This window comes from Geotrypetes seraphini, chromosome 8, assembly GCF_902459505.1.
Source record: "Geotrypetes seraphini chromosome 8, aGeoSer1.1, whole genome shotgun sequence".
Classification (NCBI taxonomy): domain Eukaryota; kingdom Metazoa; phylum Chordata; class Amphibia; order Gymnophiona; family Dermophiidae; genus Geotrypetes; species Geotrypetes seraphini.
This window is the reverse complement of record NC_047091.1, coordinates 169,806,073-169,830,274: the sequence shown is the minus strand read 5'-3', so window position 1 is coordinate 169,830,274 and position 24,202 is coordinate 169,806,073. Positions and strand designations below refer to the sequence as shown.

General features: G+C 45.3%; 1 protein-coding gene across 2 annotated transcripts in view; it reads right to left on the bottom strand.

Annotated features, from left to right (window-relative positions):
- Nucleotides 1-24,202, bottom strand: part of MYO18B (myosin XVIIIB) — a 565,740-nt gene that overhangs the window by 291,806 nt on the left and 249,732 nt on the right. For both annotated transcript variants that reach the window (XM_033955841.1, XM_033955842.1), the window contains 2 exons: nt 16,545-16,764; nt 9,388-9,497 (listed from right to left, as the gene is read on the bottom strand). In XM_033955841.1, coding sequence (XP_033811732.1) covers nt 9,388-9,497; nt 16,545-16,764 — 330 coding nt within the window. The remainder of the gene's footprint in view (nt 1-9,387; nt 9,498-16,544; nt 16,765-24,202) is intronic.

The window sequence follows — 24,202 nt, the reverse complement described above, 5'->3', positions numbered from 1 at the left end:
TTTTTAACCATACCTGCTGTTGTTTGACTTCCTTCCACTTTTTTTAAATACTTGGAATATATCTGGTCTGGGCTTCCAAGATGGCATTTTTGAACAATATCCATATCCATACTTGATATAAAATTTTAAAGCTTCTCCCCCCCCCCTTTTTTTTTACCATATAGTTTCTCAGCAGGATTTAACTAGTCTTTTGATTAACAGGATTTAACCAATCTTTTGATTAACAGGCCCATAGAATATAACAACTGGTACAGAAGCAAAGTCCTGTTCCTGACAGATTCAATATGGTGAAGATTCAAGATGGTGAAAAAAAGATCCAGCATGCACTGCTGGAGTCTTGTGGGAAGTTGCCATATACTGTATACTCCAATATAAAGCGAGATTTTTTTTGGGGGGGGAGAGAAATTTTTACCTCAGTTTATATTTGGATGGGTTTATATTTCAGTATATACAGTAGCTGAACCTTGCATTGCTCTGCTAATGAATGTGATCAGCTGCTGAGGTTAGTACATTAAGATATCACTATGGTAACACTGCGGCAGATTTATTTTCTCATATTAATGGAGTTAAAAGCAAGATTGAAGGGCTGGTATAAAAGGATGTGTTTGTACTAATCAGTAATCCATGGGAACTATGGAGAAATAATGGGACATGTGAATGTTTTTAAAGTTTCAGTAGCCAAAGACAATCCCCCTCTTTTACTAAGGTGCGCTAATTGATTAACGTGCACGCCAACATGTCCAAAGACTAACATGCACGCGTTAGCGTGTAGTGCATGCTAATTGTTTAGTGCACCTTAGTAAAAGAAGACCAATGTGTTATCAGGAACATGAAAACTGCAGAGTTTGGGTTTTCGACTTTTCTCAAGCTCCTTCTATCTTTTTAAAATGTATTAGTTATTTAACATTTCAATATTGCCCTTCAAAGTGTCTCACAGTGGAATTCCATTTATAGCATCATAAAAAAGAAGATCTATAAGGAATCACATCATCCCACAACTAAGTGCTCACACTTAGACATAAAGGGCCAAATGATCCAAATGGCGTCCTGAAGTTAGACAGTGGTAGGATGCCTAACGCTGCCTAACGAACCAATTGGAAATCACTTTAAAAAAATAAATGCAGGCACCATTCTTAGACGCCTGTCTTGCACCTATGAAGATGTACAGGAACATCTAAGGCCGATGTGGGCGTGGTTTGCGCCAGAAGTAGCCTTATGCATCCGTAGGCATCCCTGTGCACCTCCGTAGGCCTTTAAAATGCTGGCCTACATTTAAGGTTAGAAAAAAAAAGATCCATTCTGGATGCGGCGGCTGATGGTGACAGACATGCAGCAGGCACCCGTTTTGTGGGTGCCGCTTCCAGAATCAGGTCCACAATCGCTATAAACTTAAAAATCCCACATTGTCCAACTTTCCTAAGCAACTTAACAAAACAATAAGGTCTTCAAGGTCATCTACAGAATTCTCCATCAAAGCTCACTCCAGCCCATCTAAACCATCCCAGTTGTTGAAGCCCTCCCCAGCCCACCCTCAACCAAATGGCTATATAAAGGCACACACCGTGCAAGTTTGCCCAGTACTGGCCTTAGTTCTTCAATATATACCATTATTTTCTGATTCGAGATCCTCTCTGTTCATCCCACGCTTTTCCGAACTCTGTCATCATTTTCCTCTCCACCGCTCCCTCCGGAGCGCATTCGAGGGTGGTGGATGCCTAGAATGCGCTCCAGACATCCAGTAGTCCCAAAGAAGCAAGAAACATAGCTCCCGTACAGGTCTTAAAAGCCTCCCTCCTAGAAGAAGCGGAATGGTCTAATTTCGGGTCGGGAACTTCATTAAAGTCCCCCCCAATGATCAAAGGACCATTCCCAAATTGTAACAACCAAGGAAGAACCAACTAGGAGGATTATTAGGTGCATAGAGATTACATAAAAGCAAAGGCTTAGTATTAAGAGTCATAAAGGCAATAAGATAGCGCCCTTTAGGATCTCTGATAACTTTATGAGTCTGCAGCTGAAGACCCTTACGAAACTGAATCACCACGCCCCCCTTGCCCCCCAAGGCCGGAGCCTCCAGGTGTTCACCCACCCACCAGGTGCAGAACTTAGCATGTTCTGTGGAGGATAACCTAGTTTCTTGCAAAAAAGCTAAGGAAGTCTTAGTACGGTTCAATAACTGTAGTATTTTATACCTTTTAATGGGGGAGTGAATACCCCCCACATTCTAAGAAGTCAATTTATGTTCCAAAGGGAGCCAGGAGAAGAGATAAATACAGAGAGAAAATCTCTGAACATGTTACCAGAGAAATGTCCCAGCCACCACCTGTCTAGCCACTGAAAACTCCAAGGAGCCAACCGGACCCCCACCTGTCTAAACCAGAAAGTACCCTTCCCACTCCTCTATACAAAGTTTCAAAGTTTCAAAGTTTATTATTTTCTTGATTAATCGCTTTATCAAATTCAAAGCGATGTACATAATAAAAATTAAAAGAAAGCATATAATACATACAATACATACTTTAAATACTTACAATAGGTAATACCCCACCCATCCCCCAACACAACCCCATCCAGCTTCTACAGCACACCCCTAGGGGCGTCACTTCCAGGAAACAACATATGCCCACCAAAGGCTCCCTTCAGTAGCGCCCTTGATCCAGAAACCCTCCCCCAGCTCCCCCATGAGAGAAGAGAGCCCAGGGCCAAGGATGGAAAAGAGGAGGAGAAAAAAAAAAAAAAAAGGAGTACCAATGGCAGAACCCCACTGGAGCTAAAGCAACCAGACAGGCACAGATTAACCGATGCCCCACAGTCCCCAGGAATGCAAGAGCAGGAGAACCCCCGAAAAAAGAAGAATCAGGGAATACAAAGAGGCCCCAAGTACCGCATCCAGAAAGAACAGAAAGGGCGCAGGGATAGAGATAGGGCAAAAAGGAAATACGAAAAGCCTAAAATACAAGTGGGAGAGCCAACCCCCAACATTCCAGGCCTTCACTTAGCATAAAGTGCTCAGCAAGAGTGTAAAGCAAAAGGCCCCCCCTGGAGCCAGCCCCCACACACACATACCCCACTCTCACTCCTCCTAACTATCAAGCACCAGAAATTCCCAACAGCTCCTCACAACAAAGGAGAAGGGACCCAAATGAAAATGGCAAATAGTAAAACACGGAAGTCCCCTCACAGGGAAAGAACACAAATACACATCCCCTCCCCCACCTCCAAACATCTCAACCACACAACAACCCCCAACATCAACCCCCAAAAACAAAAAGAGAGGGGGGGAGTAAATGACCAGAAAGGCCCATGCCATATCATTGGAGTCCTGGCACGGGAGGCCTTCAAAAGCAAGGCAGAAGTCCCAGGCCCAAAGGTCCCATGCCCAGGTCCAGACCCTCGAGGGGCAACAAACACAGCAGCCAGGAACCCAACAGATCATCACGGGGCTTCCTCCGGAATCCGCTCCTCCACGAAACACTGGGCTGCCTCTGGTGAGTCAAAGTGATGCGCCTTGCCCAAATGCATCACCCGCAAGCACGCTGGGTATTGTAGAGAAAACGGGATACGCCGGCGAACAAGAGTGGTGCACAGCGGAGAGAACCTGCTTCGAGCCTGGGAGACCTCAGCAGAATAGTCTTGAAAGCAGAGGATAGTTTTTTTGCTATGTTGCAGTTTCTGCATCTGGCGCACTACCCTGAGCACTTCAATCTTATGGCAGTAATTCAAAAGGCGGCAAATAACCACCCGAGGCCTCTCTGCACCATCGTGCCACTGCCCCAAACAATGGGCCCGTTCAATGTGCAGGGGGCCCACCTTCTGCTGAAGAGTAAGGGAGTCCATCAGCCACTGCTCCTAAAAGTCTCCCAAGTCACCCTCCAAAATAGATTCGGGCAGCCCGATAAAGCAAAGATTATTTCTTCAGGACCGGTTTTCAAGGGCCTCTATTTTTGCTTTGAGTGCAGCCAACGAGGCAGTGTGGGCATCCTGCTTCTGCAAAAGCCATTGCACAGAATCCTCGGTGTTACTGACATGTCGCTGCGTGTCTCGCACTTGAGGTCAGTGTGGCGAAATGCTGGTCCAGGGTGTCCAATTTGTCGAGAATGCGCTGTAGTTTATCGCCAAGAGTGCCTTCCAGGGCAGCCTGCACCTCCGCCGTAACTTCACCAACTCAGAGGGAGCTAGGGGACTCCCGGCAATGCAGGAGCCACGCCCACCACCATTTTGGTGTCCAACGGTTGGCCCTTCTTCTGATCTCTCTTCGTAAGTCTGCTAGCCATCACACTCCAACTCTCACCAAACACCCGGGCAGAGCGAGGTCGTGATCCCCTTAGCAGAAAGATAGTATAAAAGTATGAAATTGTCGGTTAATTAGCAGATCTGTGGGAGGCATATCGGAGCTGCAAGATATCATGTCTTACAGTCCCATGCTTCCACCGGAAGTCCTGTATATCAAATTTTAAATGAACTTGGAAACTTGGTTTATGAGTATCATGAAAACTAGATCAGTTAGGTCAGTAGCATAGTCAGTCAAGAAATTTGGTTAGTTCTAGGAGCAAAATGGATAGGTTAGCCTAACTAGGAAAAACCTCCATAGACTCCAGCGGATACAGAATGCTGCGGCCAAGCTCATCTTCGTAAAAAATAAATTTGACCACGTCTCTCCACTTCTGTCCAAGCTTCACTGGCTTCCGATAATCGCCAGGGTCCACTTTAAATGCGCCTGCCTAGCTTTCAAAATCCTACACAGCATCCTCCCTCCTTGTATCCCTCTTTCTTGGAACTCCTCTAATCCTAATACCACCAGATCCACCCACAAATTAAAACTATCCTTCCCCTCATTAAGAGGCATTTCCCATACAGGAAAACTAGGGACCTCCCTCCCCTTCAGAATCACTGAACTCTGGAACAACCTTTCCTCCCCTCTTCGGAACCTGAGCTCTCTCCAACTTTTCCGCAAACATCTGAAGACCTGGCTATTCTCAAAAATCTGATACTTATTCCATCTCTGGCACTCTAAGCCCTCTAAAAACCCTTCATACTTGGACCTCTAACCTTTCATTGTTAGTTCCTTTCTATCCCATCTCCTGTAAACCGTGCAGAGCTCTACGAATGTGGAGATGATGCGGTATACAAACCTAAGGTTTAGTTTAGTTTAGTTAGTTTGACATGGCCTCTCTTCCCCTCTACCCCCTCTTCTTTTTCCTAGCGCCCCTCTGCCCCACAGTATAAATACTTGACCTGGCAGGGGTTCCCAAGCACCAAAAGATGAAGCCATTCTCCAGCCCTCTGAAGGTGCCTAGCAGCCCAGAATGCCATGCTGCCAAGCACTACAGTTGACTTGTCAGCAGCATTCTTGATCCCAAGCCTGTGCCTAGTAATATAAGGAAAGATTTTGGGGCACATAAAAAAGCTGAAAAAATTAGTCGAGAATTCAAGGGAACAAATCAAAGAAACCGCTGAACGCCGAGCATGAGCGCCAAAGTACACTCCTGCACATTGCTGCTCAGCGGCAGAAGAAATCAGCTGCGGCCAACCAGGACAGCAGTGGGCAGGAGTGCAGAAATCTTGCTCCTGCCCACTGCACCTCTGGTCCACCAGGCCAGAGGAGGTAGGAGGATGGGCCAGAGTGCAGAGAGAGCTAGGGAGGGAGGGTGGATGGGTGCAGAGTCTGACGAGGGGGGGGGGATGGATGGCTGCAGAGTCTGACAGGGGGGGTGGCTGGGTGCAGAGCCTGACAGGGAAAGGCTGGGTGCAGGAGGTAGGGAATTGGGAAGGCAGGGAGAACAGATGCTCAGGGGGTTGGGAAAGACAGATACTGCACGTACTAGGAAAGGGTTGGGAAGGACAAATGCACAGGCTGGGGGGGTTAGGAAAGAAGGAAAAGAGACGCTGCACAGGTGGAGTAGTGGGAAGGGAAAGAAAGAAATGCTGCCAGTGGGGGAGGGAAAAGGAACAGAGAATTGTTGGACATAGGTGTGTGGCATGAGAGGGAAAGAGAGATGATGTATATGGGGAAAGGAAGAAAGAGGGAGAATTGTTGGACATGATAGTGGTGGAGAGGAGGGACAGAGAAATATTACACTGGGAGGGAGGAAAGATGACCCAAAGAAGGGAGAGATGTCAGACCACTGGAATGGGAAGGAGAGAGAGAGAGATGCCAGACCACAGAATAGAAGGGCAGTAAAAAAAAGGAGCATGGGTACAAACTGTTAGGTATAACATTGGGGAAGAGCGATCAAGAAAAAGACCTGGGAGTACTGATAGATAGAACCCTGAAGCCATCGGCTCAATGTGCAGCGGCGGCAAAGAAAGCTAACAGGATATTAGGCATGATAAAGAAAGGAATCACGAGTAGATCAAGGGAGGTCATAATGCCGCTTTATAGAGCAATGGTCAGACCACACCTGGAATACTGTGTCCAACACTGGTCTCCATACCTGAAGAAGGATATAACACTACTGGAGAGGGTGCAGAGGAGAGCGACGAAGCTAGTAAAAGGTATGGAGAACTTGAGCTACAAAGATCGCCTCAGAAAACTGGGACTATTCACCCTTGAGAAGAGAAGACTGAGAGGGGATCTGATAGAGACTTTTAAATTGCTAAAAGGGATCAACATAATGGAGCAAGCTCACTCACCAGCAGGGGGAAAGGATGGTGAGCAAGAAACAGCGTTATTCACATTGGCAAATGTAACCCAGTCTCTGACCAGAGGTCATGGCCTGAAGCTGAGAGGGGACACGGCCAGGACAAACGTCAAAAAGTTCTGCTTCACACAGCGAGTAGTGAACGCCTGGAACTCTCTCCCGAAAGAGCTGGTGGAGGAAACCACCATTCTAGGATTTAAGGGAAAATTGGACGCACATCTTCTTGCAGAAGACATTGAGGGATACGAGTGACCATTGTATTCGCCAGGGTGTGCCTGGCTGAGCCTCCGCGTGTGCGGATCGCTGGACTAGATGGACCCCAGGTCTGATCCGGTGCAGGCATTTCTTATGTTCTTAGATGTCAGACGGCAGAGAGGAGAGAGATGTTAGATCTCAGGAAGAGGGAGAGATGCCAGACCATGGGAGAGGAGAGAGATGCCAGACCATGTGAGGAGGGAAGGGGGAAGACAGAAGTCTGACCATGGGAGAGGGATGAGATGGTGCATAGCGATGGAGGGGAAGGGGAGACAGAGGGAGGAGATGGTGTACAGCAATGGGTGCGACAGGGAAGAGATAAGAAGAAATGCTCCTTATGGATAGATAGGAATAGGGGAGAAGAAAGAGGGAGGAGATGGTACACATGGATAGATGGGAAGGGAAGGCATGGAAAAGTAGATTTTGAGAAGCAGAAAAATGGAAGAAAGTTGAATTTTAAAAGTTAATGCTAAAGATGTTTGATCCAAACAGACCAGGGATTTTAAATTACAGTCCACTTGAGGGGGCAAAACTTTCAAAATAGAACAAAACACACAAAAAATCCCTCTCATCAATACTGGGCAAGTATCTCAAATAATATCTTCATGTAACATTTAAAGGCTTTGAAATATTTAAATGTGCTCATAAGTTCTTCAGCAAGGCGCCACAGCAGCGGTACAATGTCGCTGGAAAGGTGCTTGAATTTTAATCATAACACATTGCATAGAGCAAGGATTCTTGCTTTTACTAGAGTGGCAAATGTTGTGGCTCTACAAAAGTTGTTTAACAGTAGCCCGTGTGAAAGATGGTTTGAAAACCAAAATCAACAGGCAATAAAGGTAGGGGAAATGATTTTATTCTCAATTTAGTGATTGAATTGTGTCAGTTATATGAAATGACATCTGCTGTCTATATTTTGCACTGTTCAGGAAGAAATGCATTTGTTTCTATTTCTCTGGGGGGTGTACTGCATGCAGAGTCTTACATCTTAGGGATTTGTTTGTATATATTGGTACTTTTAGTTTGTGGTCCTGTATTTGCATAGCGGTTCTATGCATGTGTGACCAAGGCCAGGTGTTCTGGTAGGAATGAATGTTGAAAAACTTGTATGCTTTGCATAGTTTAATTTTGTGGTTAACCATTATGTATTGTTAATAAGATTATATTGTGTGTATATATGAAAAATAAAGGGAAAAAATGGTATTACAATTAGTACTATTATGGGAGCGGAGCTTGCAGGGCCCCCCTCCCCCCAACAAAAAAGTGTTCCGTTGCCTATGATTTGGCCTATATCTGCCATCATGTTTCTGCTTCTATGTTTGTCAGCAGCAATGGTGATGGTCTCTGAGGAGGTGAAGGCTCCACTGGCTGAGCCAGCTCCAAAGAGAGGAGAACCAAGTGGAAGTTATTTGATAGGAAGCTATCTTCCTTATCACAGCATTGGAAGTTCTAGACACCACGGGAGAGAAGGAGAGATGCTGGACACTGTAGGAGGAGGAGAAACAGGGAAGAGGGAAAGAATTGCTGGTCACCATGGAGAAGGAATATAAACCTTCAACCTATTTTCAAGTTAACATTTTCCCTTAAACGTGTGGGAAAAAAAGTTATCTTGGCTTATATTCAGATGGGCTTATATTCAAGTATATACACGGTACTCACTTCTTACACATTTGCAAGAAGTGAATATGTGCTACAGTAGGTGCTAACTTGGGCTCAGGAACACTACCATCCAGCTGACTACAGAGTTTGGCAGCACGGAGTTTTGGGCAACTGGGTACCTTTGGAGTGCTGGGGGAGGTCCCTCAGTTGGTAGGACATGAGGATCTTCATCAGCCACAGTAAGGGTGCAACACTGCTGGCTGGGCCTGGGCCAACCTGTGGCTACATCCCCGGGATAGATATGAATAGGGTTGCCAGGTTTTCCAATCGGAAAATCCAGACCCTTACACCTGCCCCGGGTCCACCCAGTTTCGCCCATCCCTTCCCTAATCCCGCCATAGCACCCCCCTCTCCTCCCCCCCCCCCCCCCCCCGCTGCCTGCTCTTGTCCGCCGCTCCCAGCTCTTGTCTGAAAATTGCGTCGGACAGGTAGTAAGTCCACGCATGCATGGATGTCATGCGATGACACATGCGCCCATGCGCAGACTTCTTCCCTGCCTGACACGATTTGAGGAGGCTTTTCAAAACTCGGACAAAGTGCCGGGTTTTGAAAAGCCTTCCGGACCCCCGGACATGTCCCCAAAAGGAGGACATGTCCATGGAAATCCGGACGTCTGGGAACCCTAGATATGACTCAAGACAGGGTTGAGAAACACTGCCCTAACTTAAACTTACTCTGGCTAGGCGTAGAATATCTGATTTGAATACAAGGTCTTTGCATCACACCGTTGTCACAAACAGTGCATGCCTAGCATTTACTTCCTGAACATGATACTTGCAAACCGTATATGACTAGATTTGAATCGTCCTTTTGGAATTTATCTAGACTGTACCTTTTTCTCATCTGTTGTTGTGTAATCTAGTGGAAACTTCTTGGTAACTTGCAGAGTTAGGATCTGGAACCGGCGACGGAACTCAGGAAACCCCATACGATCAGTGTAACCTATGGGAAGCAATGAAATGCAGACGTCAGTGTGTGTGAAACCAATTCTTCTCTAAGATTAAAGAGATTCCCTTACAATTAGACTATAAGAAATTACAGATCTGCTGGCTTTATTCCCCAGTAACAAACCATGGGTCCTATTTTAGGAGGATATTGCAGTGCCTGAATATTTTCCAAACAAATAATGGTCCATAACGATGATTCCAAGCTGGTCCTTAGAGTCATATTGACAACTGAGTTTTAAAGATGTACACAATAAATATTCATGAGATATATTTGCATGTGTAAAAGTATCAAGCTTCAAGTTTATTACAGTTTGATATAGCCTAAGCGGTTTACATAAAATCATAGCTAAAAATATACTTATAAAGGGAAGTTAACACAGACCCTTTAAAATAATAAGGGAAACTTCACAGGAGAGAAAAGGAAAACAGCGAAGATTGTATCATTTTGTAAAATAAAATTTAAAAAATGGGGCGGGGAAAGGAAAAAACTTAAGGGAGTACTGGTAGGCTTATAGCAAGCGGATATCAAAATCTGAATCTATAAGTCAAAGGCATCTTTAAAAGGAAAGGCTTTTAGGCACACAATTCTTGCCTTATATTCGAGGGGGAGAGCTCTGAGATCAACTTCTCGACATCCTCATATCCCCTCCTTAAAAATTATCGGCACTCGTCGAACCACCTCTTTCTCGTTTACAGGCCCCACCATCTGGAATTCCCTACCAAATACCCCGAGGGCCAAAAAAAAACTTAGATAAATTCAAAGGCGGACTAAAGTGTTTCCTTTTCAAAGATGCTTTTGAGTAATAACCTACTTTTTCTACACTCTCTCCACTTCCAACCTCTTTTTCAAAGAGGGTCTTCTCTTTATCAAAGAGAACCTTCTCCATCCCCTTCCTCGTGTTCTTCTCTTTTCATGTCTGCTTTTCTCGTAATTATTGTATTTCACCAAAACTTACCTATTGTTTTTGTTTCAAGTCCCTAATTTGTCTTGTCAATATGTCCTTGTTGGCCTCCCCCTTGTTTTTAACATTGTAAAATGCTTAGAATTCATGATAGGCGTTTCAACAAATTTTAATTAAACTTGGAAACTTTCACAGTGTGGCAGCCATGACTGAAAAGATTGTCTTGCGAGTTGAATCATAAAATATCTGATGAAGAGAGGGAATTGTTAATAGCTGTTGCTGTGTAAATCAGAGCAATCTGGAGGCTGTAGAAGGGATCGGAAGTCTCTCTAGAAAAGCTGGCGAACGGGCTCTGAGGTCAGAGAGGATATAAGAACATAAGAATTGCCGCTGCTGGGTCAGACCAGTGGTCCATCATGCCCGGCATTCCGCTCACGTGGAGGCCCTCTAGTCAAAGACCAGCACCCTATCTGAGACTAGCCCTATCAGCGTACGTCCTTGTTCACCAGGAACTTGTCTAACTTTGTCATGAATCCCTGGAAGGTGTTTTCCCCTATGACAGACTCCAGAAGAGCGTACCAGTTTCTACCACTCTCTGGGTGAAGAAGAACGTCCTTACATTTGTACAAAATCTATCCCCTTTTAACTTTAGAGAGTGCCCTCTCGTTCTCCCTACCTTGGAAAGGGTGAACAACCTGTCCTTATCTACTAAATCTATCCCCTTCAGTACTTTGAATGTTTTGATCATGTCCCCTCTCAATCTCCTCTGTTCGAGGGAGAAAAGCCCAGTTTCTCTAATCTTTCGCTGCACAGCAGTTCCTCCAACCCCTTAACCATCTTAGTTGCTCTTCTCTGGACCCTTTCGAGTAGTACCGTGTCCTTCTTCATGTACGGCGAACAGTGCTGCACGCAGTACTCCAGGTGAGGGCACACCATGTCCTGGTACAGCAGCATGATAACCTTCTCCGATCTATTCATGATCCCCTTCTTTATCATTCCTAGCATTCTGTTTGCCCTTTTCGCCACCACCGCACATTGCGTGGACGGCTTCATCGACTTGTCGATCAAAACTCCGAAGTCCCTTTCCTGGGAAGTCTCTCCAAGTACCGCCCCAAACATCCTGCTTTCGTGCATGAGATTTTTGATACCAACATGCATCACTTTACACTTATCCACGTTGAACCTCATCTGCCATGTCAATGCCCATTCCTCGAGCCTGACAATACCCAGTTAAGTACCACTGAATTTTCCATCCTGAGCAGCTCGGCTTGATTTAGCTTGGCAGAAGTCTCTTCTACCCTATTCAATTATTTAAAATCTACCTTAATATCTGCTTTATTCCATTTGACAGCATGAACTCAAGCCAAAAAATTCTAACATATCAAAATAATAATTCTTTTTTTAGCATACATTTATGATCCAATGAGAAAAAGGAGAAAAGACCCCCCACCCCACCCCACCCCCACCGCTGCCATAAAGGACATGCCTATTCAAGAAATATTACTCACTCCCTCTACAACCATTTGGCTCAGTTAATAAAGAACACTTTTGTGGGTTTTATTGAAATGACAGATCTCTTACTGTGGGGGGAAATGTCATTTCCACACTTTCTGCTCTTTTGTTTCACAGTCCGTAGGGGTACAAAGTTTAAACGGCATGCAAACAGCCTGACAATTATAAATGCATTAGAATTTTTGCTGGATAACAAGCTCAGTTGGTGCATTTCACTTATTCATATGAGTCAGCCAGAGGTGTGATAGAAAGTCTGGAATTATTAGCCAAGACAATTATTCAATAACTGTCAGCGTTCGCTTGTTTTGTTTTTAAGTGTTGGTAAAACAGAAGATTTTAATAAAAGTTTGAATTAAAACACGACTCGGAAAAGAGGCAAATCAATTTCACAGTTAATTCCTGACAGCCTGATGTTTTTCGGCATTGTAATCATGACAGGGGTACAACTAACTTATTTTATATGCTTATTGATGTGCCAGGTGCTCATCATTCATGTGATTTGAGGTATTCTGTCACGTCTGTGCATAATAGATAACTCGTTTATCGGGTGCTTTCAAATATCTTTTGTCTTATTGACTATCTCTTTCACTGTGCTGTCTTCTAAGGTTGGACAGCCCCAAAAATGTTAATTTAATGCAGGGGTGTAGCTACCATTGAGCAAGCCCAGCAAAATGCCCAGGGGCTGCTTGGAATCCTACCCTCTGCTCCTAATTTCTTCCCTGTGCCCATGCCTGGATTTGGGTCCAGGTCCAGATATGGCATCTCTTCACCTCACCATCTGTCTACCGCCCCCTAATGGGTTAAGTCAAAGGCAACGCTGAAAGCTGATGTCTGTCCGGCGGAACCATTCCTCTGCCATATCCTGCCTCTCTGATGCAACTTCCTGTGGGTGGAATGCGGCAGAGGAAAGGTTCCATCAGAAAGAAAGCAGCTTTGGTGCTGCCTCTGCCACAACCTTCTGGGGTGAGATAGACAGATGCTAAGGTGAAATGATGCTGAATTCAGGCATGGGGGGAACTAGACAGATGATAGATATGAGCTTGAGGGTAAGGGAGGAGGTATGAGACGCTAGACTGGAAGGGGAACAGAGACAGTAGAGAGAGTGAAACAAACTTGAAGCAAAGGAAATGGGAAAGAGGAGGAGCAGATGCTGGACTAAGGGAGGGGGTGGAAACAGTGGCATAGTATGGGGGCGTGAGGCAGACCATCCCGGGCACCATCTTTGCGGGGACGCCATTGCCTTTGCTCCTTTCCACACCCCTGCGCACCTCTTCAAATGTTCGCCAGTGTGAGCACCATCTTCTACCTGTTGCTCGCACTGGCCTCGGCTCCCTTCTGACCTCACTTCCTGGTCGCGGGACCAGGACGTGACATCAGAAGGGATCTGAGGCCAAGCAGCGGGGGCGGGGCTAGGGCGGGTTTAGGGGCGGGATTGGGTGGGGATGGGTGGAACTGGGCGGGCTTGAGGGGGCGGGTCTAGGGGGGTCTGGATTTTCCGTTTGGAAAATCTGGTAACCCTACCCTTGGCAATATGATAAGCTGTATTATAGAAAAGCATTAGCATGATGTCTGTGTTACTTGAATGTTCTAATGCATGTTCATTAGGTTTTTCATATGTATTATGCTGACATTGTATTATACCTCTGCTATCTGGATGTGTATATTTTTTTTTATTTATACAATTTTCTGTATTGTTCTCTCCAGGGAGCTCAGAACGGTTTACATTAATTTATTCAGGTACTCAAGCATTTTTCCCTGTCTGCCCCGGTGGGCTCACAATCTATCTAATTTGGTTCATAGACAAAAGCGCACGATGACAAAGGCGCGCCGACAACCCAGCGCAGACAACTGAGCGCAAGGCGGAAACGCGTCGAAGAAAAACAGTATTTTAAGGGGCTCCGACGGGGGGGGTGTTGGTGGGGAACCCCCCCACTTTACTTAACAGAGATCGTGCCGGCGTTGTGGGGGGTTTGGGGGGGTTGTAATCCCCCTAATTTACTGGAAACTTAACTTTTTCCCTCTTTTTTAGGGAAAAAGTGAAGTTTTCAGTATAATGTGGGGGGTTACAACCCCCCAAACCCCCCACAACGCCGGCTCAATCTCTGTTAAGTAGTGGGGGGGGGGGTTCCCCCCCACACACCCCGTCAGAGCCCTTTAAAATATTGTTTTTCTTTGGCGTGCTTCCGCCTTGCGCTCAGTTGTCTGCACTGGGTTGTCAGCGTGCCTTTGTCGCCATGCGCTTTTGACCTGTCACCATCTAATTTACCTGGGGCAATGGGGGGATTAAGTGACTTGCCCAGGGTAACAGGAACAGTGTGGATTTGAACCCACAACCTCAGGGTGCTGAGGCTGTAGCTTTAACCTCTGTGCCACACTCCCCTCCCCCCTCTTTCCTTGAAACTGTTTCATGGTAGTCCAATAATTACATTTCAATGTCCTGATTTTGAGTATATCTCATTCATCATATTTACGTTTAGATTTGGTCTTTTTACTACTGTTATGCTATTAACAAAATTGTATGCTTTACGTTGAACTTTGCTTGCTGTACACCCCCTTGGGTAAATCTCTTCATAAAAACAACCAGTGGGGGCGAGGGGAGTGGTCCTTTGCATTTTTGTGGATATCTTTTGTTTCATAAGTAAATCAAGGAAACGTTTTGTTGTGTACCTGCAATTACATCACTTTCTTTTCCAGAGATAAATTAAAAAAAAAGATTTGACATCGAAATATGAACATTTCTTAAGAAAGAACTGAATATTTCATGGGGTGTCCTAATTTTTCACATGACTGTAGTTAGGTGCTTGGGACCTGGGTTATGGCAGCTCTTATTTTCTTATGTGAGCCAAGTATAGGACAATCAAGCCATTGTGACATCACTGATGAGGCTGGCTCTTAGGCATTGGTGGAATGAGGTATTAAAACATCACAATTTCAGCTCTGGAATGTTGCTACTATTTGAGATTCTGCCTGGTACTTGGGACCTGGGTTGGTCACTGTTGGAAAGAGGACACTGGGCTTGATGGACCTTTGGTCTGTCCCAATATGGCAGTGGTGATGTTCTTACTAGGCTTTAAGCCCGTTACATTAACGGGTGCTAGAATAGATATATCTGTCTGCCTTTCTTTCTGTCTCTCTCTCTCTCTCCTCGGCTGTCCACCACCACCCCTTGCCTACTCCCCCTGTCCAGCAGTAGCGCTTTCTTTCTGTCTCTCTCTCTTCTTGGCTTCTGTCTGTCTATCTTTGTTTCTTTCTTTCTGTCTCTCTCCTTGGCCCCTGTGTCTGTCTTTCTTTCTTTCTTTCTGTATCTCTCTCTCCTTGGCTACTTTCTGTCTGTCTGTCTTTATTTCTGTCTCTCTCTCTCCTTGGCTGTCTATTTGTCTTTCTTTCTGTCTGTCTCTCTGGCCCCCTGTCTGTCATTCTTTCTGTCTGTGTCTCTCCCTAGCCCCCTGTCTGTCTTTCTTTCTTTCTCTCTCTCTCCTTGGTCGCTGTCTATCTTTTTTCTTTGTCTCTCTCTCTCTCTCTCTCTTTGACCGCTGTCTATCTGTCTGTCTGTCTTTCTGTCTGTCTCTCTGGCCCCCTGTCTGTCTGTCATTCTTTCTGTCTGTTTCTCTCCCTGGCCCCCTGTCTGTCTGTCATTCTTTCTTTCTTTCTCTCTCTCTCTCTCCTTGGCTGCTGTCTATCTGTCTGTCTGTCTTTCTGTCTGTCTCTCTGGCCCCCTGTCTGTCTGTCATTCTTTCTATCTGTTTCTCTCCCTGGCCCCCTGTCTGTCTGTCATTCTTTCTTTCTTTCTCTCTCTCTCTCTCTCTCCTTGGCCGCTGGTTGTCTTTTTTTATTTGTCTCTCTTTCTTTGGCTGCTGTCTGTCTGTCTCTTTGGCCCCCTGTTTGTCATTCTTTCTGTCTGTGTCTCTCCCTGGCTCCCTGCCTGCCTGTCTCTCTCTGTTTCTCCATGCCTGCCTGTCTCTCCGTGGCCCCCTTCTGTTCCCCCAGAGCAAAACAAGATTGCTGCCTGCCCCCCAGCACACCCCTCCACCCAAAGTAGCCCCCTTTCCCTCGCCCCCTCACTTCCCGGTGCAGCAGTAGCAGCCGGACGCCTCGCAGCACCCGTACCCTGTCCGCTTTGTCGAGGCCGAAGGACACCCTCCTGCCATTGCTCTCGGCGGTGAACCCTCCTGCCGTTGCTTTCGCCACCACTCAAACCGCCGCACACGCTGCAAATGGAACATGGCCATGAAGGCAGGGATCACGGCGTTGTAAGTGCGCATGCATGCTTAGGGTTTTATTACAGAGGATGTGAGCCAAGTATAGGATAATCAAGCCACTGTGACATCACTGATGAGGTTGGCTCATAGGCATTGGTGGAATAGGCATTATGACCTTACAATCTCAGCTCTGGAATGTTGCTACTAATTGAGATTCTGCCAGGTACTTGGAACCTGGGTTTGCCACTGTTGGAAACAGGATACTGGGTTTGATGGACCTTCGGTCTGTCTCTGTCCCAGAATGGCAATTCTTATGTTTTGTTAAACTAGGCACCCCCTTATAAAATTACCCTCAACTAGTCACAGTAATCTCCAGCACAGTAAAATCTAAAACCACACATAAATCCTTTGAGATTTTTGATAAAGTACCTATCCTGCACAACCGCAGGGCATCCAGTAGCTGTGCCCCAAACAGCTGCGTCCTCAGCATGGGGATATCCACTGCAGCGCTCCTGCTTTCCCCTCCTTCTTCTTCTGCTTTGCTGCAGTGAGTAAGGATCTGCCAGTCTGTGTCATCTACTCCCGATTTGGGGACAAGACAATGGACGAAGTGCACTTGAGACCGTTTGATCAGGTTTATCAGAGCATCCTAAAGGGAGAAAAGAGAGAGAATGCCGTTACCAGGGCAACGTAAATCTGTTGACTTGTTCCGAGTGAAAATCGTGACAGCCGGCGGCGTAGCGGGGGTGGTGGCGCCCCTCTCCCGTTCCCTTCCCTGCCCCTCCCCTGCCGCGCGCACCTTCCCTGTACCTTTTTATCTTCGGCGCGAGCAGCCACGAAACAGCTGCTCACGTCAGCTTCGGCACTCCCTCTGATGTCACCTCCTAGACATGGGTCCCGGAAGTGATGTCAGAGAACGCCAAAGCACTTTGTGGCTGTTCGTGCAGAAGATATAAATATATGGGGGGAATGGAAGGGGGGGTGCGCGGCAGGGAGGGTGGAGAGAATGAGGGGTGCCAGTGCCCAGAGGAAGACCGTGCCTGGGGCGGACCACTCCCCTCCCCCGCCCCACCCTTACTACACCACTGGTGATAGTTTCTACTAATTTGCTACTTCTACTACTGCTAATCATTTCGATAGACATACCCAGCGCTGTACGCGAACAACACGCAAGAGGTAATTCCTGTTCATATCTGATAATATCCTCTTTAGATTTCCCTGACAGTATTGTATGGTTTAAAGCCTGTTTGTATTTCTGAATTGCTTGAATTAGATTTGCTTTGCAAGCAAATGTGAATTGATTTGGCTACGTATTTTGGAATCGATCATTTGATCTGACGCTTTTTGGTTTTTAACTGGTGAATTTTTTGTTGACTTGATAGATTGATATTTTATTGTGGGGGATGTTTATGATGCTGTAATTTGTAATTTTAAAAATATACATAAGACAGTATGGGGCTCATAATTGAAAGAGAAAAACATCCAAAATCCGGCCTAAGTCGGCACTTGGACGAACGTTTCTCAAAAACGTCCAAGCGCCGATAATCAAACCGGGTTTTGGACGTATTTCTAAACGACTTAGGCCCTCATAGTGCCGCTCAACGTCCAAAGCTAAACGGGGCATTTCGGGAGGCGTGTCGAGGGCGGGAGTTGGGCGGGATGAGGGCCGGCTTAGACTTAGTCGTACAGCATGTATAACCAAATGTAATACAGCCCACGATTGACGAACCTTTTTTTTTTTCACTGCAAGGTCATGTTGGTTTGTAGTGTCACAAGATTCGGAGCAACGGTTTGATCGTTGTGTTTTAGAGCATATTTATCCAATTGATACCCAAAGACTCCTAAGACTCCTGATGTAGGCCGGGTGGCCGATACATGATCATGTCGAGTCATTCAGTTACTTTGGATGAATGAGTTATTTTGGATGAATAAAGACATTTGGATTTATCAGATGAGTTGAAAGACACTTTTTGTGCACCATTCTGATTGGACATTTCCACTTTTGCTCTTGCTTGTTTGATTTCTGTGGATTTGTTTCCTCTGTTTTAGTGTGCCTAAGTCACAAAAACCCATCTAAACTCACCAAATATGCACTGAAAACACATAAAACAGACCCCCACACACTACCCCAGTGGTCACCGACCCCCCCCCCATAAAAATTTTAATCACAACTTTAAAATTCAGCCTCCAGACCATCATCACCTGGCCGCCTGGCATAGGAAAGCCTAGTTGTCCAGCACAGAGGCCGCTTAAGTCGTCTTGGGGGTGGGTTAGGGTCCCATAGAGAGGAAGACCCATGCCCATAAGCCCCTGTAATCACTGCATTGATACTTAAACATGTGCACTGCCCTATACACTCCCAAAACCCTTTTTTACTGGCATATAAGTGGCTCCTGCAGCCATAAGGGCTATTGGGGTGGTAGATAAGTGGGTCTAGGGGATTCTGGAGGTGGTTTGGGGGACTCACCGTCACCTATAAGGGAGCTGTAGTGAGGAGAAGCCATGGCACCCTTTTTGTGAAGTTCACAGCAGTGCCCTGTAAGGTACCCCACTATTTAGGTGCCATGTCTAGGTGTTCAGTCCATCACTTTGCAGACCCCTCCCACGTCCAACAGGGCTTGTTCTAGATGTTTTGGACTTGGACGGACAGTTGGACGAAAATGTGCTTTACAGATCGACGTTTTAGCGGCTTGGACGATCAGATCTTCAGGACGTATAATTGGACAATTTTCGAAAGTTAAAAGATGTTGGACGTCTCTTTCGAAAATGGGACTTAGGCTCTTTTTGACTTTGGACGACTTGCGAAATGGATGTAAACGGACTTAGACGTCCCTTTCGATTATGCCCCTCCACATATATAAGGAAAAAAGAGATTTAACATATTAAATAAAAGAAGAAAGAAAAAATAAAATAAAATGACCAATCTGTTCATATAACATTAATTATATTATTAATCATCTCTCAAATAAAGCCCACATTATGGGAGAAGGAATTCACAATCATAGGGTCTAGTATACACAGAAATGAAAGAAAATCGTAATTAATGTAGTGTTGCGTCTTCCAATAAATAAAAATTGAACCTTATGTCACTAAGGGAGCACTGAAAAGTATTGGTCCTTTTGCCTCAAGAAAAAATCGTAGCTGTGGGGGATCAAAAAAATTGTATGAATGTTGATCAAAAAAGATTAAACATTTACAAGGATATCTAAGTTGAAATTTAGCCCCCAAAGATAATACAGATTGTCTCATTTCCAAGAAACCTTTCCTTCTGGATTGAGTTAATTTAGAAACATCTGGGAACATGGAGATCTTAGAATCCATAAAAGTCACTTCTTTGAGCCTAAAAAAAAGTCTAAGAAGCGCCTCTCTGTCTTGCTGAAAGACGAATGTCACTAGAAGTGTAGAGTATGAGATGACTTCGTCTTCTGAGGTTTCCAAAATTTTTGTTACATCCATAGGACTTATTGAATCGGTTGAAGCCTCAATTTTTGAAGCCTTCTTTGAAACTGGAAGGTAATAAATTGAATGTAAAGGAGGAAAACCAGTCTCAGGATATTTAAATGAGTCCTTCAAAAATTTATAAATAAATATTTGAGACAGACGAACAGGACTCAAGTAGATAACTTTCTCTCCACAATCTACCTTTTCAGTCAATAAAAATACAGCACAACAAAATGACAGTGGGAAAAAGCACCCCCGCCACCCAAGAACAACAATCCTCCTCCAAATGAACAACATTCCCCTACACACAACAAAAATTTAATCCCCTCATAAAACCCTAAAAAAAAAATCATCAGGCTTAAGATTCTGCAAAGCAATAGCCAAGTTATATGATACTTCATAAATCCCCCCAGAAGGTGTCAAAGTGAAAGTCGTTCCCGTGAAGGACATTTTAGGGATGGGGGTACTCTGTCGGGCCCTTAAGATAAGCCCATCTCAACTTTATATTTATTTCCACCTGCAGCTTGGACACTACGAGGGTCAAGATAAGGAAATTGGGTCATTAGAGCATAGACAGGGGGTGGGTAAGCAGAGTGGGCAGACTTGATGGGCTGTAGCCCTTTTTTGCCGTCATCTTCTATGTTTCTATGTTATATAAGACTGTTTGATATAGCTTCTGGGCAAACTTGCACGGTTTGTGTCTGTGTATGGCCGTTTGGTGGAGGATGGGTAGGGGAGGGCTTCAATGGCTGGGAGGGTGTAGATGGGCTGGAGTAAGCCTTAACAGAGATTTCGGAGGTTGGAACCCAAGCACAGTACCGGGTAAAGCTTTGGATTCTTGCCCAGAAATAGCTAAGAAGAAAAAATTAATTTAAAAAAAAAAAAAAAAAAATTTAAATTGAATCAGGTTGGGCAGACTGGATGGACCATTCAGGTCTTTATCTGCCGTCATCTACTATGTTACTATGTTACTGTTTCCAGTGATCACCTGTTTTTTTTCTTTTGATTCATAGTCACTTTATTGGGATTTTCAACTAGATTAGCACATATATTGTGGTAAGGCACATGATGTAAGGGATGTATCTACTTTGTGCCTTTATTTTGGCTCATTTAATTGTGGGAGATTGTCCCGGTGGACTTTATTTCAGTTATTCAGTGAGGTCCCCTAAATATTGATAACCTTCCACGTTATAAATGTAAATTAATTGAATATCACGTTATCTAATCTAATCTAATCCTTAGGTTTGTATACCGCATCATCTCCACGTTCGTAGAGCTCAACGCGGTTTACAGTAGGAGAAATAGGAAGGAACTACAACAGAGGGTTAGAGGTAGAAGTGTGAAGAAAATTTAGAGGACTTGGGATGCCAAGATACAAATGTAAATTAATTGAATATCACCGAATAGAAGAGATATAGGGCAGATTTTTCGGTGCAGACATTCGTTGAAAAGACCATGACATTTTGGCCCAGATTCTACACTTGCCTAGCCAATCTAGGCCCCTAACTTAATTAATCAATTTGTCTTAATTGGCACCATTGCTTGAAAAGCACCATTAAAAAGCAATTAAAAAAATAATAATTCGCTGGCAGGCTTCTAACTCGGTAAGCTCATGCCACTTCGAGGAAGGGATCTACTCCGAGACACCCACCAGAAAGTAACCCCCTCTTTTACAAAGGCGCGCTAAGCGTTTTAGCGTGGATTTAGCGTGCGCTGAATCAACGCGTGCGCTAACCGCTAACGCGTCCATAGGATAACATGCACGCGTTAGCATTTAGCATGTGTTTAGCGCACGCTAAAAAGCGTAGTGCACTTTTTTAAAAGAGGGGGTAAGTGTTGTTAGAGGCAAATTCTGGGTGGAATTTGGGTGCGGTTTGACTTAGGCACCCCTATTTAGGCCAAGAAAACCCTGGCGCAAAAGGGAATGTGTCTACTGGCACCTAAGACTGCTTAGGCGCCTAGCGGATGATTGACAATTGCGCTCCTCAGCGCCTAGAAGTTAGGTACTATTTATAGAATCAGGGCCTTCCTGTTTCCTGTCTCATTTTAACCTGGAATGGCAAGAGAAACCCCTCAAATATCTGTGGTTTTCCCAGTGTTAATTGTATGCAGTTACTCAATACACTATTAATGAAATCGCCCCCAAATCAAATTTAAAAACAAACAAACCACAACACAAATGACATAGGAAACGAAAGAAAGTGAAAACGTTTTGCCTGTAACCCCCTACGTTTTGCAAATACCACCAAATGGAAGCGGTAAGCACACGGAAAGCATAGGAACACAATCTGGTTTGCATTCCACAATTTACCGTATTTTCACATAGATAATGCGCACCCGTGTAAAACGCACACACGGGTATAGCGCGCGGGAAACCGAAATATATGTAAAAAAAATTTTAGATACCGCGCACACCCGTATACCGCGCATGCTGCCCCGACTCGCCCGTCGCCGCCCGACTCTCCTTTCGCCCGCCCCGAATCTCCTCTCCCCCTTGAAGTCCTATCCCCACCCTGAAAGCCTGATGCCCCCCCCGACGTCCGATTCACCCCCCCGCAGGACCGCTCGCACCCCCACCACGAAGGACCGCTCGCACGCACCCGCACCCCCACCCCGAAGGACCGCTCGCACGCACTCCCACCCGCACCCCCACCCTGAAGGACCGCTCGCACCCCCACAGCCTCCCGACCCCCCCCCTCATCATGTAGAAGCTCCTACCGGTGTCCTGCTGCTTCCTCTTGGCGGTCCTGGCCCTTCTGTGAGCCCGTCGTCTGCACTGCTTCGTCTTCCGGCGGTCCCGCCCTTTCTCTGACGTCAGAGAAAGCAGCAGGACACCGGTAGGAGCTTCTACATGATGAGCGGGGGGGGGGGGGGGTCGGGAGGCTGTGGGGGTGCGAGCGGTCCTTCAGGGTGGGAGTGCGGGTGCGGGTGGGAGTGCGTGCGAGCGGTCCTTCGGGGTGGGGGTGCGGGTGCGTGCGAGTGGTCCTTCGGGGTGGGGGTGCGAGCGGTCCTGCGGGGGGGGGTGAATCGGACGTTGGGGGGGAACTATGTAAAAAAAATTTGTAAAACGCGCTCACGCGTATAACACGCAAGGTTATGCACGGTTTGTAAAAATCGTGTATAACGCACGCGTTATATGCGTGAAAATACGGTAATCCCACAAATATTTGTCGTTTTGGTTATTAATAATTTTTTTAAAAAAAAACAAAAAAAAACCCTGAAGAAATAACTTTGAGGCAAATCCAGTTTGTTAAAAGAAACCAGTGAAGGGGGTTTAGTCGTGGAGAACCCCTTTCCTGTTTCGTCATCTGATCCATTGTCTATGAAAACTGCGATTCAACAATCACACGCTCCGATAATTCATCCCATGTGCTTCAAAACATCTTCGTTGCCCTTGTTACATGAGAATAATAAATTCTGCTGCATTGCATCATATACTTCACTAATCTAAAGTGTTCCACTAAGAATTGAAAACCAGTGGCTATATTTTAAGAACCTGGAATTTTGAGAGCCTGGATTTCTGTGGATTTGGCTTTCACTTATGCAAAGATAATCTTCTGTTTTGCAACATGGTTTTTACCTACACGCATTAGCAGAATAAAGAAAGACCTTCAGTGCAGACATTTTGGACAACTGAAGGCGGACTATGATCCAGCTGATCTGGATTGTACTGAAAACGATCAAGACATTTTTTTATTTTTTTTACAGTCCCTTTGGTCATGTTAAGGAGGCTTTACCGAAATTCATTTTGTGATATGCATAAACCAGCAGTCTTTAAGTATACTCCAGTGCATTAAATTATACACTGGAAGAATTCATATTCTATTAGATCTCAAGTGACTTAAAGATCCAATGCCTAATTGTCTAAGAGAAAGATATATTCCCTTTACATGGTGAAGTGCCAGCATGCTCTTCCATCATGGGACTGGTTTTCTTTGCAATGACCTTGCTCTTTCCTCATGGTTCCTCCCATGCAACCTTTCTTCTGACCTTGCAGTCAGAAGGCTATTCTCTAGTTTCCTCATCTTTCAGTGCTTTCAACCACTTCAACAGCAAAGGGAGAAGTGGCCTCCGGGACACAGATTCTGAAACCTACCGTTTCTAAATGGGGACATTTAGGAACTGTTGAGTGAAGCCGTTCCGGAGAACACTGCATTCTAGCCACAAAACTAACAGATTTTACAAGAGCAAAGTTATATGTTCCAGTTTTGGTTTTCTATAACTTTAGACTCCCAAGAGTTTACCGAGTTTCTTCATCATACATGATTAGAAAATGTAAGAACTTAGCTCCAGGCAAGAATAAAAACAAAAGGGTCGAGATTTAAAATGATTTAAGCAGGCAGGAGAGAATCCTGTCTGCTTAAACCAGTGGTCTCTAACTCAAACCCTTTGCAGGGCCACATTTTGGATTTGTAGGTACTTGGAGGGCCTCAAAATAGGACCTGGCTGGGTTGGAGGGCAGAGGGGAGAACAGGACAATCAAGCCATTGTGACATCCCTGATGAGGTTGGCTCTTATTGGTGGAATGAGGCATTATGACATCACAATCTCGGCTCTGCTTCCCAAAGACAAACAGGATGTCATGGTTACAGTTTAGCCAGTGGTCTCAAAGTCAAACCCTTTGCAGGGCCACATTTTGGATTTGT